A 13,838-nucleotide genomic window follows, 5' to 3' on the forward strand; every position below is an offset into this window, starting at 1 on the left:
AGGACACCAGTGTTCTGGGGCATGTGTTCATGTCTTTTTTTGTAGTCCAACAGTGTCCTACATTGTCTTGGAAAAGTTTTGCAAACTGAAGTTCACAGCTAGCTAATGTACTCTTGGATGTTTCGTTATGCCGAGCCAAGCACTGCAAACAGCCGGCACTGATCAAAACAATTGACACACTGCCCCAGAATACTGGTGTGCTTCAGCGGAAACTTATGCTTGCATGGACACAATTGGCGAGTCTTGGCAATAGAAGAAAGGATTCTGGATTAAAAGCTCTGTTGATGTTGGCGAGTAACCGTGACATTATATTTGGGAAGAGAAGTTGAGTTGCAGTTGAGTTTTTTTTATGTAAATTGTCAGCACATTGGTTATCAGAAGAGGGGTGGTCCATAGAGGTCCATTATATCACGGTTAACTGCAAGTTGTGAAATCTAGAAAAATTATCTCAGCAAAAACTGGATGGATAGATGGTACTTTGGGTAAGAGGATGCATACTTTAATTTCATTTTTGGCTGAACTGCCCATTTGAGGCTCACATCTTGACATTGTACTGTTACCTGTGGCTAACCTTTCCTGTGGCTTCTTAATAGTGCATAGATTAATCATACAACATTTTATGTTTGATATTTAATATGTTGATATTAAACTTCCAGGCTACAAGTACATATTTTTATACAAAGCCAGTATTATTTAGTTAAAATCCCTGCCTGTGGCGATCATGCGTACGTAAAAACATAGGACACCGCATAGGACGATGAGCCAGAGTAGACGTAATTCACTTATCACGCTGGGTACCTACTGTGCAGAGAAAATATAATAATGGGGGGCCATTTGGCAGGGTACACTGGGAGCCCTGTTTCACAGACACAGAGATGTGGTAATGGACTGGCTGTGGCTGCAGGGGGGCAGAATGATGGTGGATAATAACAGATGACAGATAATAGCCCAGCTGGAGTAGCGCTGCACAGGCCTAGGCCTGGCTGACCCCGGGCGATGGGAGGCTCAGATGGTCCGGACCGATTGGGTCCGTTATATCCAAACACATCCCCATAAACCATGTACAAGTACCACCCTTTGTATAACCCGATGCTTCCCCCCATCTGCGACTGCCTCCCTTTTAGAAATTTAATTATTTGTAAATATATTGTTAAGTTAATAGCATAGTAGAATATATTTGCAAATATAGAGATAATTCACTACCATAAAGCAGAAATTATTACACTACTGTGAAATATATTCGGGCAATTCCCAATACAGATACATAAGAGACTGACATCGCCTCAGGTGTCAATAACTCTTATCAGTCTCTATTGTGTAGCTGTATTGGGCTTCACCACCCCAATATGCAGCAGTTGTAACGTCAGTCAGCGTGGAATTGCCCATTGCCATTATACATTATGGTTCTATGCTTTCCTTGTTTAGCCCTTATCCTAGTACTGAACAACTTGTGGTTGTGTATGCTGCAATCTATCGACCGTAGAATGCTCTAATTTTAATACTATTTTTGTGGGGAAAGTGCACTGAAGTAAAATGGAAGGCAGGTCTGTGAAGTGCGATGCGTGGAGAAAAATGCAAAGTTGATTCTTAACTAGAATTCTAGAATTCTGGGATGAGGCTGTACCTGTAGCCAAGTATTTACACTGCTCCTACAGCCAATGAGAGAGGAGAATGGCAATCGGCAGACATTTTTCATCTTTATTGTCTGTCTGGTTTAACTTTCATATAAATCATTGCACTGTATAATCCTCAATGTTCTTAACACGTCTATTAGTGAAGGGGGTCATGAATGGGTTCGTTTTTAATTGTAAATTCAGTTAATTTCATATTTAAGGTCACAAGGCCAGTGATATTTTTTGATGCTGCGGTCATTTAAAACGTATCTGATGGCAAGATGATGGAAGTCCTGGGTGGGGCGGCCTGTAGCGTAGTGGTTAAGGTAAATGACTGGGACACGCAAGGTCGGTGGTTCTAATCCCGCTGTAGCCACAATAAGATCCGCACAGCCGTTGGGCCCTTGAGCAAGGCCCTTAACCCTGCATTGGTCCAGGGGAGGATTGTCTCCTGCTTAGTCTAATTAACTGTACGTCGCTCTGGATAAGAGCGTCTGCCAAATGCCAATAATGTAATGTAATGTAATGGTGTATACAATACATTTGGCTATTGGCACTAGACGGTGTAGACTCCTGTTGCACTCCTGTCTCAAGGATCATGTACTGAAGCTCAGTGTAAAACACTGCCACTGCCACATTCAACTACTAATTCCCATGACTTACTTTTTGGGGAAACCTCTTGGCTGCTCAATGGGGCTGCCACCTCCTTAAATTTTGCATGTTTTCTCACTACGTTTCTCACCAGTCTTCAACCTGCAGCTCTTTGGATGGTATGGGCGAAACGCCTGCTGTTGCAGCTCAAGGAGGACATCTAGTTGCTTACTCAAAGCACTGCATTTCAGCACATCCATAAAGCAATCATGTTTTAGGGCTGCCGGTTTCCAGGGCCCTGTCTGAATTGGCACACTTGTGCAACTGGTATACTCAACAGTAAACATGTTGTATACTCAAAAGTAGGCAAACGTGCTGATTCTGACGCAGCCCTGGTCACTCCTCTGTTAGGTATCTTGGGTCGCACTTAGCCATGTAGTTGATCCAGATTTGCAGTTATAGGTTCAGATGAAACAAAAATAAGATGACCTATCTGCTGTTCTGGAGGATGGTAATCCAGAGGGTTTCTCCGGTCCCTTAAAACCGCCAACAATGGGATCTGGGGAGAAAAACAGGTCATTGGTCAGTAAAATAAGATGATTTGGTGTCTGGCTAAACTGAACGCAAAGCCACAGGTCAGGTTAAACACCTTGCTCAAGGATACACCGGCGACACCCTGGCTGGGAACCAAACTCTCAGCCTTTGAAATACAAGCCTAATTAGTTGAGGTGCTGAGCCGAGGAGTCTGTGATAAATGCAAATGAAGCTTGTAATTCTCTTGAGCTCCAACACACACCTTTATTGTGCAAAACAGACAACATTTTGATGTCTTGGGACCTGAGGAAGATCCCGAGGGATGGACACATCTGTTCCACACAATAAAGGTGTGTTGGAGCACACAAGTGTCGAAAGCTTTATTTAGCAGGCCTAGTTCTGCCATTCTACTACTTTGTCACCCTGTAAGCAGTGGTAATAAAGGGGAAAGGGCTATCTCTTGGAAAGTGTCCTTAGTTATTGGCACACAAACTCTAGATTTAAAATACAATATTTTTAATTTTTCAGGATGAAGTCTTCAAATAAGTCTTCAGTATATGGTGACTAACATATGGCTGCAGTAGTTCTGTCTGTTTTACATGCTCAATAGTGGACTAAAGAATGAAGGGGAAAACCATATTCCTGACTAAGCCACCTGGCAGCTGTCTAACCAGGCAACAGCTGGGATATAAATATACACACATTCCCTTCAAAAAGGCAATCTTTACTCTGCCCACATACACACATGGCCTGTCAGTTAAAGCTTTAATTTGGTATTGTAGGTATGGTGAGGAAGTCGAACCAGCTGTGGTCCCAGAAAGTGCCCATAGAGAGCTCCTTCACTGCTAAATAACAATGCTTCTTTATGTCCGCATGCTTTAGAAGGCATACACCGCTTGGCAGGCATAAGGCCTGGAAACTACTAACTGCTTTGGAAGGAGATCGCAGAAGAAAAAGTTAGTTGCATAGTTTTCGTGGTCGTCATCAGCAACTGTACCCATACCTATCACCGGTAATTTAGGCTAAACGTTTCTTCCCCACTCCCTCTACGTAATTTACAAGTGCCAAATAACCTTAAACATGGTTGGAGAAATTGTTATCTTCAGTTATTAGGGTTTTCCAGCATTAACCTAAATTAACTTTGGAGTTGGCGGTAGTACCGGTGCTAATTTACACGTTGTGCGTTGTTGTGCCATTTGTCACAAAACGCATTAGCTACTCCCTACGTGGTGTGAAAATGACCTGCAGCAAACGTAGGAATGTCAACTGACCCTTATTGCAGGTTACCTGTGGGCATCTTTTTACCGCACGTAGTGACACAATATCCAACCAGGATAAAAAAAACAATGTAGCCCAGGGGTTATTTCACGGCTCCCAATACCCTCGATTGCGATTCGAACATGGTCAAAGTTCCTGGATGTGAAAAGACAGGTCTAATTATATGCACATCTGGATCTTGATATGGCACAAAACCAGGAAGTGTGAAATAGTCGCAGCTAAGTTACTAATGCATGGCGGTTGTTGCATCTATGTAGACTTCGATTAGCGTATTGTGGTTGTTATAATCAATTGTATCTTTTCAGTTTAAACTTACTGTAGCCTACAAACTGAAATTAATGCAATAAAAACTAACGCACCTAATTTTACAATGTAAACACCTTGTTTGCAGTTCGAAGTCGTATTCGCGCATATGTGAGCTGGGCGGTGCGAAGGGAGATCAGCGGTATTGTGCGTCCCCATGTACATTAAAACGGAATCACATGTTGCTTGTAAAAGTGTTCACTCGTCGTGCAAAACATGCGTGATAGCCTACATTTCCATGGCAAACTGTCACATTTTGTAGCGGCGACAGAATGCAATTTTTATAACTTCTTCGGCTAGCACCGTTAGCTAGCGAATGGCAGACAAATGCTTCCGAGCCGAGGATTTCCTGTGTTTAGCGCGGAAGGATCGCGGTTGTTGGGGGTATGTTCTGTGTTTGGCCGAATCTAAGGTGATTTCCTGTTGCTGCGGAGTGATCTCAATTGTGCCCCTCTATGCATTTCAATGTAACTCAATGTGAATCTGAAGCTCTGGAAGAACATGGCGACTTCACTGCATGAGGGACCCGCTAATCAGCTTGATCTGCTCATCAGAGCAGGTAATTTGTGCCATACTCACTTCCATAGTCAGAGGGGGTTGCTTTCGATTGCTGCGCGCTTTTGGCGAACTACCGCGTCCAGTTTCGTGTAGTTGTTGTGTGAAGTAATGGAGGGCAAATCAGGAAGTGATCACCTTGGTTAGCAACCTGCATGGCGTTCCCAGCTTTTCCTGTGTCTGAGATTGATGGAAACTATTTCAGTGTGTTATAAGAATGCAATGTGCTGCACAAACATACCCATGGTCCCAGTCGCATTGTCAGCAGCCTATACCGAAACGTATATCTTCTACTTCTGTTGATTTTATTAGCTAACGGGTTATGAGATTGTGCGCTGCTGGGAAACCAGGAAGTACAGGCGATGTTGTCTTTCCTACGTCTTTGCCACGCTGTCTGATTCAGAAGGACGTGCAGCTTTGATTTTCCCGTTTTATTGAACCGTAGTAACGCGTGATATTGTGTGTTGTTAATGAAATGTGCACGATCTGTCTTAGCATTGACAAGCCATTTATTGGATTTAAATGCAGCGAATTATTTAAATTTTTTGCCAGCCAGCGAACTATCTAGCGTTAGTGAACCAGACAGCAAGATGGAATTCCCAGGTTAAATAATGTGATCTTAGCGTTAAGTGTGGATATATTGGAAGTAAGAAACGTGACATGCACTGCCCCGGACACTGAATATGATCTCCGTTAAAAATTTTCGATTTCCTTGGTGCTGGCTAGCGGATCCTTTTTTTATCCGTTAGCTTGCCTTCGTCAACGTTACTGCATTAGCTGGCTTGAAACCTGCGACTTTTAGATAATATTTTTTCGGCCAAACCATTCATTCGAATTCGACATACTTAGCTAAAATGTAATGTTTATATTATTGGTGAAATGTATAGTTTTGAACGCTTCATCTAGCAATGAAAAATGATTTTAGACTATTTGTAGCCAGCTATTTTTGATGGCGGAAGCACTGCGATCCGCCCTGGAGGTTGTCCTCGTGATTGACAGTTCAGTCTATCCAATAGTTTCGCGCATATTTTCGAAATCTATAACAGAGCCAATGGGTAAACATCAGGAGAACGGTGGAAAGAAGTGAACCAGCCAATGACTCTAGGGGCGGGGATTGAGTGACAGGGAGCTCGGAGGTGTCTTCGGAGGGAACTGGAGGGAAAGAGTAGAGTGTAAACACGGAAGTCATAAGGGACAGCACTACTTTTTGTAGGGACCGCTATACCCGGTACGGTTAAATAGTGCCAAGCATTCTTTTGATAACATAGAAATATTTTAATTATAGGTGCTATATTTTGACATTTAAATGCGTGTTTTTTTTTAAATAAATAATTGAATTAATAAGTGAAAGCGAGTGGTCAAGCTGGAGCAAGCTAGTCGAAGATAACCTTAATTTTTGTTGTTGTAATTTACAGCTAAAGTTAACTTATCAACGTTAAGAAATCTTCGTCACTATGTGTTCTGTTATCAAATTTAGGTACATTTGAATGTACGCATTTTTAAATGCAAGTTATTAAGCGTCATGACACACACTGAATGCAAATTACTTGGTGTGTTTCTCTCACTGTCAGTGTAAGCATTTCAACGTGATTATTTATCGCACCGCTTTCATGGTTCGATCAAGAGTTTATCAAGCAGGAGCTATCATGGCCGTTTATTTCCTTCAATGACATGGTTATATTCATTGGGACTTGTTATTCACATTTACTGGTTTCTAAAGCTGGGTGCTGTGCAATGTTCTTGTTTGTAATGGGCCCCGTGTCCCGTTCCACGAAGAGCTCCGTCTGCAGTATAAAGCAGGTTCTCTGGGTAGGTTAAGGGAGTAGAGGGTACTGTTCACCTAAAGATAGCCTCTGCTATAGATAACCAAACATGGCCAGAGTGGCTGCTAAATGGAGGTGGTGATGTGGTGATTGAGGAGAACAGGTGGCGCAGACCGCCTGCCTCTGTAGAGGGGGGAATGCATGCACAAGAACTGCACTGTGTGTGTGTGTGTGTGTGTGTGTGTGTGTGTGTGTGTGTGTGTGTGTGGTGAATAGACAAAGAAGCTTTAAAGCAATAGATGCAGATTTAAAAGTATATGACATGACTGCTGACTGCATATCAATAGTCAATAGAACTGAATGTGTAATGAATAAGCTTTTTGTATAACAATAAATATTTATTTTTGCTTTTGATACTGTTTTCATTTCACTGTTCAATACAAACCTGTATTTAAACACAAAGCATTTCACATTAAAGTACAAAGTACTTTTTGGCTGGTTAACACCAGCCATCAGACATTTTTGACAGCAGTGTTATATTTGGTATGTTTTTGTTGTTAGGCTGTTAAGGGCTGTTTTTAACACAAGAACAGTCCTTCTCAAAAAGCTCCCTGGGCTAAGCATATTTTAAATGTATGAATATATGCTTTATTAAGAATACTGTTATTCATTTTGCACTGATGTTGGCAATTAAGCACTAGTTCATTAAGGGCTGGAACCAATGCGTGAATACAGTGCAGCAGTAGTTGGGGTTAGGGTTAGAGTGCGGGTTAGTTTTGGGAACGAGGAGCAAAAGCATTGTCCAAATCGATAATGGGCCCGTTTGCCAGCCCTCACGTGGCTACCTGAGAGGTTAATGTGCTAGCTGCCCTGCTGTGTGAGTGAGCGATGCAGTGCGGATGTGACATGCCTGTGGCTCTCTCGCAGTGGAGGCGTCGGTCCACAGCAGTAATGTCCTCTGCTCGGACAAGACCATCGAGGCGGCCGAGGCCCTCCTGCACATGGACTCTCCCAGCAGCCTGAGGGGCGACCGCAGCCCAGGTGAGGCCCCTTCCCCGAACCGCTGCCGCCTTGATGGGTTTATCACCGGGCTTATCACCGGTCTTATCACCGGGTTTACCACCGGGTTTACCACCGGGTTTACCACCGGGTTCATAACCGGCCGTCACATTCTGTCCTTACCCGAGGCCCTCATCATCAAGGGTACCTTTCAGAGTGGCGTTATGTGTTTGCATTGCACCGTGCACCTGCTGCTGCTTAAACAAAGAGTTTGGAAGAGAATGTAAAAGGAAGCTGCTTGTGAGCTTTCCATATCGTGTAAAGCAATCCCGTGAAGAGATTTTCGGGGGCCTGATACATTGCGTGTTGGGAACTTGGAAAAAACTTTCCCTTCAGACATCAATTACCTGGTCCAATAAAGAATGGGGCCAAGTATATGAATCTGTAATTAATTTTTCTAACGTGCCATTCCAGAGTGAATGGATTTACCCGTGTATATTCCGCTACTCCATTGGTCCCCATAATCCTGTTTGAAACGGCTTTCCTGAGTCTGTTTCTTGCTTTATGTTCAGCCATAGCTAATGGCCTGTGAAATGACAAGCCGAACATATTTAGTAGTTGCTCAATATGATTCATATACTGAAAAGTGGTCAGGTAAATAGATTGATTTCTTGAGGTTTACAAATAAAATACATGTGTTTTGGAAAAATATACTACAATTTATCTTTACATTTTGGTACTATTATGCACTAGTTTGATGCTACGCCCCGCCCACCCAAAGTATTTTATTGAGCATTTTTGTATAACTTTTTTTTCAATGAACAAGGCGCTAATGGTTGTGTGTGTGTGTATATATATATATATATATATATATCCTTTAAACTGTTCAAATCTTCTAAATCTTATTAACTGTGCCCTATAGTAAAAAAATATATATTGATAAAAAAAGTAATAAAATAGAGTACAGGATGTAGACCCCTGGATTTTCTCCTGCATAATCATAAAGTGGTTTGGCATAAAGCGTAACAGCCCCTCACCCAGAGCCTCTCTCTCTGTGTGCAGTGGAGGTGTTTGTGCCGCCCTGCGTCACCACGCCGGAGTTCATCCACGCCGCCATGCGGCCGGACATCATCTCAGAGACGGTGGTGGAGGTGTCCACTGAGGAGAGTGAGCCCATGGAGGTGTGCACCGTCATCGAGGCCCCAGAGAGCGAGCCAATCAAGAAGAAGAAAGGTAGGACATGCCCGCCCCTGGGCAGGATGTACAGCTGAATCACACATGCCGGTGTGAGCTCACAATTGGGTGATTAGAATGGTCTTACCTGAACATTCTAATGCTGATGTAACGATCAAAACTGGTCATTGACAGCAATGGAGTTCTAGAACACTGACTTAGAATGTTGAAAAAAACGTTCCGAAAAGGGTTAAAACGGGCAGGAGAGCATTGCTTTCACACAGCTTAAGAGTTGCACCTGCTTCAGATGTGTCCTGGATTCATACTCTACTGACTCACTTTTCACCCCTGAAAGAAATCTTGTCCTGTACCACTGTTGGAATAACCATAACCACTGTTATGTGTTCCTTAGAAATAAGGACACATGATAATCTCTAAAAATGATGTATTTGTTAGTTTTTTTTCCTCTGAGACTCCACAGTTCCCAGTATTGTCATTCAGCAAGTGTTTTCAAGTTTGACTTTTGTCTGTTTCTGAAGTGGGAAGGAAGCCGAAGACGCAGTCGGCGGTGTCCAATGGCTCTCCTGAACTGGGGATAAAGAAGAAACCCAGAGAAGGGAAGGGTGAGTGGATTCAGCTAACGAACATTCTCTCCCAGTCCACTTACACTGCTTGATGTTTACTGTAATTGAGTGTTGCAGTATTGACACCGTTTTCTACGCCAACCTGACAGTTTCTTCTGCCATGAGTTCCCTCTGCAGATTTTCCATGCTTTTTTGGATTTTGAATGTAAGGTCTGTGGTTAACGTAAACTTAAGAGAGTTTCATGTTTTGTTCTAAGAGTTAAATTGTATCCATTCCATTTATCAACTGTGTTTTATTAAGCAAGTTGCTAACTGGTTCCTACATTGAAACTGAAACAATGGTCCTATTCTGCCAGCTACCACTCAAGTTTCATAAAATTAATTCAATATAGCAAATTGTTTGCAACTTACTTTTTTTTAAAGCACATAACTGTTTCAAAATTCACATTTGAGAAGGATGTAACTTAACTTGTAGAACAAAAACGTGAAAAACTCATGTACATTAACCACAGACAAAATCCTCATGGGAACTCATGGCTCAAAAATGCTAACCTCCGGGTTTTAGGACTACGAACTATCGCACTCTATTCGGTGTAGTTCTTTCAGGTGTGGGGTCACACATGTGACTAGAATGTTCTTACATTAGCATTAGAATGTTCACTTAACAGTCACTCCTGGTAATTAAAAGCAATGGAGTTGTAGAACATAGACATAGAGTTGAAAAATGTTCCAGAAAAACCTACTCTTCAAAGGGTTAAGTACTTTTCCTGAGATTGAGCTGAGCTCTCTGGTCCCCCCTCCCTGTGACAGGTAACACCACATACCTGTGGGAGTTCCTGCTGGACCTCCTCCAGGACAAGAACACCTGTCCCAGGTACATCAAGTGGACCCAGAGGGAGAAGGGCATCTTCAAGCTGGTGGACTCCAAGGCTGTGTCCAAGCTGTGGGGCAAACACAAGAACAAGCCTGACATGAACTACGAGACCATGGGCCGCGCACTGAGGTACGCCCCCCGTCCTGCCCCAAACCTGTCAATCGCAATACGCCACCTTCTCTAAACTATGGGCTGGGGCTCGGGACCCAAACTGGGTTGTGAGATCGTATGAGGTGGGTCCTGGAATGGTTCTGTAGTCCTCTAGGCTGAGAGAGTATGTGCATTTGATGGGTCCCTTGAAGGTGTGAAGCTCTAATTTGGGTCCAGATGTTAAAAAGGATTTCTAATTTGAGTCCTGAGATTTTGTAAATTACGTTATTCAAGCTGGTAAAAAAGATGCAGCGTAAGATGGCAATCTGGTAAGTTTGACATCTTAAAATGTCCCTATGAATATGAAGTGGAAGTGTCTTGGAATTTGGAATAACTGAAATGGTGCTTTTATCCAGTCATAACCAGCTGTTAACTGCCTGCTGACATTTTCGCTGTGTGCCTTAGTAATGAGTTTGACAGCCTGCTTTGCATTCCTCACTTCTGCGTAAGCGTTGGGTGACTCTTTGAGTCTTGTTGTGTGTAAAACTCCGGTGTGAGATGCCTGCCCTCGACGCCCTGCAGCTCCTCCTGTGTCTGCAGTTCTAACCCCGGGCCCGTCCTCCCTCCGCTCACAGGTACTATTACCAGCGGGGCATTCTGGCCAAGGTGGAGGGCCAGCGGCTGGTGTACCAGTTCAAGGAGATGCCCAAGAACATCGTGGTGATCGACGAGGAGAAGGCGGAGGCCGGGGCCGAGGACCTCCTGAGTGCGGAGAAGTCATTCGAGCGCGTGCCCCCCTCCTCCGAGACGCTGCTGGCCAAGGGCCCGGGCATCCTGCGGGGGGGCGGCCGCGGGGCCCCCGCCAAGGCCAAGGCCTCTCAGCCCGCGGCCCCCCGGGTGGTGACGGTCACGACCATGGCAGACAGCATGGCTGGACAGCAGCAGACCCACACCGCCATCATCCCCACGGCAACCGGGCCCAGGTGAGCGCGCCCCCCTGCATCGCACCGTATGGACTACAGTCTGCATGGACTACAGTCTGTGTGGACTACAGTCTGTGTGGACTACAGTCTGTGTGGACTACAGTCTGTGTGGACTACAGTCTGCGTGGACTACAGTCTGCGTGGACTACAGTCTGCACTGTGTTTAGTAGTCTATAGAACTGTGCTCACCTCCAGGTCACGGGATGCCTCTCCTCCTGGCTCCTGCCATGTGTATGTGTCAGCAGACATAAAGCTCTGCACACAATGCATATATACACTAATAATTGCACACCGGGTTTTTTCTAATACTGAACCAATTTGTGAGTGTTGGCCAGCCTGCCAAGTCTTCCTGCATGGTAAGTGTAAGCCAGTAGTGGCATGTTTGTTTACTGTTATCAGTAAGTATTGAATGAACTGATAGGACTTCAGTGGTCTCATCTGGGGAAAAGGTTGTGGTAGATGTATGAAGATTAGCATTGATTTAGATCTGCTGTTACACAGTGTAATCCAGTCTCAGGTAGCGGGAGGGTTATGTTAACCGTAGTGAGGGAACTGGCTGTGTGTGCGTGTGTGAGAGAGTGAGAGAGTGAGAGAGTGAGAGAGTGAGAGAGTGAGAGAGTGAGAGAGTGAGAGAGTGAGAGAGTGAGTTCATGTGCATTTGTGCGTGTGTTCTCCTGACTGTGTGTCTGTGTTGTCCTGACTGTGTGTGTTTTTCCTGACTCTGTGTGTGTTTGCAGGACGGTGCGGGTGGCCATGCAGGTTCCCGTGGTCATGACATCGCTGGGGCAGAAGATCTCAACGATGGCGGTGCACACGGGCAGCCCCACCCTCCTCACCAACAGTGGCCCCATCAGCGCGGGCGGGGCCCCCAAGGTGCTGTTCCAGACCATCCCCACGGTGATGCCGGCCACAGCCGAGAACGGGGACAAGATCACCGTGCAGCTGGCCAAGATCATCACCATCCCGGCCGGCCAGCTGGCCCAGTGCCAGCTGCAGGGCAAGGTGGGCCCCGGGGCCGCGGGGGCCCCCAGCATCAGCCTGATGGGGTCCCCGCTGGCCGTGCGGGCCCTCACGCCCGTGTCGATGGCCTCGGGGGGGGCGCAGGTGGTGAGGCTGGCGTTGCCGGGGCAACACACCGTGCAGCACGGCGGGCACGCGTTGGTGCGGGTCGTCACCCCCGTCGCCAAGGCGACCACGACAGAGCAGGACCCCACCAGCCCCCAGACCCCCAGTGCTGACACCCCCACCTACATCACGGTGAAGATCGAGGAGCCAGACTGCTGAGGGCGGGGCCACTGGCCGGCGGGAGGGGGGTGTCTACGGCCAGACGGTGGAAGTGACTCTCTCATTTTTATTCTTTTTTGCGCCTTCCCAGTCAGGAGACCGTGGCACCCTCCTCGCCTCTAGAGGGTGCTCTCTCGAAACGTACGCTTTCACAAACCAAGTCCCCCCTCGTGGCTGTTCTGGTCCGAGTGACGGTGAAGACGCCCCCGAGGCTGGCACGACGCTCCCCCGTGTCTGGACATCCGTCCCACGCTGCCCCATGGGGTGAGGAGGCGGGGGGCACCGTCAAAATCGCAGAGGAAACTGAACAGCATGGGGACCAAGACAAATCACTACAGTCTCATACACGCGCTTACAACACCACAAACACTAAACTCAAGTACTGAAACCAAACTCATTGTGGGTGGGGGTGGGGGGGGGAGGGGCAGGAAGGGGGGGGGGGGCAGTCTGAATTAAGGTTTGTAACACTTTGTATAAAAAGATTTTCGCATTTTCAGAGCAAACCAGCAAATTGATAGACTATCACTGTGCGCACATAGTATCCAGTGTCTCGGTGCTAGAGTGGGAGCTTCACAGAACCTTCTGGAAGGAAGGAGTGGTCTTCTGACCGCTCCAACAAAGGTAGACAAAGGGACTTTGTATGTATAAAGATTATACAGTTTATGAAATTTCAACACAATGAAATCAGCCTTAGATTAATCCTTTTTTTTTTTTTTTTTTTAAAGAATATGCTTATTAGCTTTTTGTGTAAAGCTCTTTTTGATACCTTGTACCAAGCACAGTGTTATTAAAAACTAAGGCGACTCGTTTTTTGTATTATAGTTCTCGTCAGGATGTGAGTTACAGCTAAGTACTAGCTGTAACCTGCCTCACTTTGTCTATAGACATTTCTGTTTGTCCCAACAGTCTGGCTTTCTCAGGCCACACTTGGCATGAATTCTAGCAGCTATTGTAGCTCTTCACTTTCATATTTTTCTCGTTTTATTTTTTTAGTTGAGGGAGAGAGCGGGAGAGAGGACGACTTTTGTGTTCGGACTGAACTAGTTTGTATATTCAACATTTGAAGTATATTCTATTTTGTTGTACTCTTGGTTCAAAGTGTATTCAAGTAGATTTTACTGAAATATAAAAAGACCTGAAACAGCTCTGTCTTGTTATTGTGTTTCAATTGCAAGTACCCATCGATCAAATGACCCTTCTTTCCTGTTCCCAAG

General features: G+C 45.2%; 1 protein-coding gene across 4 annotated transcripts in view; it reads left to right on the forward strand.

The window, feature by feature from the left end:
* Window positions 1–13,022, forward strand: part of LOC133130900 (ETS-related transcription factor Elf-2-like) — a 33,050-nt gene extending 20,028 nt beyond the window's left edge. For 3 of the 4 annotated variants that reach the window (XM_061245877.1, XM_061245878.1, XM_061245879.1), the window contains exons 4-9: window positions 7,565–7,678; window positions 8,699–8,869; window positions 9,349–9,432; window positions 10,204–10,396; window positions 10,993–11,340; window positions 12,078–13,022. In XM_061245877.1, the coding sequence (XP_061101861.1) occupies window positions 7,565–7,678; window positions 8,699–8,869; window positions 9,349–9,432; window positions 10,204–10,396; window positions 10,993–11,340; window positions 12,078–12,624 (1,457 nt within the window). In that variant the 3' untranslated portion in view covers window positions 12,625–13,022. Of the gene's footprint in view, window positions 1–4,500; window positions 4,879–7,564; window positions 7,679–8,698; window positions 8,870–9,348; window positions 9,433–10,203; window positions 10,397–10,992; window positions 11,341–12,077 lie in introns of those variants that run through there. The other variant, XM_061245880.1, reaches the window with a different exon arrangement.
* The last annotated feature ends 816 nt before the right edge of the window (window positions 13,023–13,838 follow it).

This window comes from Conger conger, chromosome 6 (genome assembly GCF_963514075.1).
Source record: "Conger conger chromosome 6, fConCon1.1, whole genome shotgun sequence".
NCBI lineage: Eukaryota > Metazoa > Chordata > Actinopteri > Anguilliformes > Congridae > Conger > Conger conger.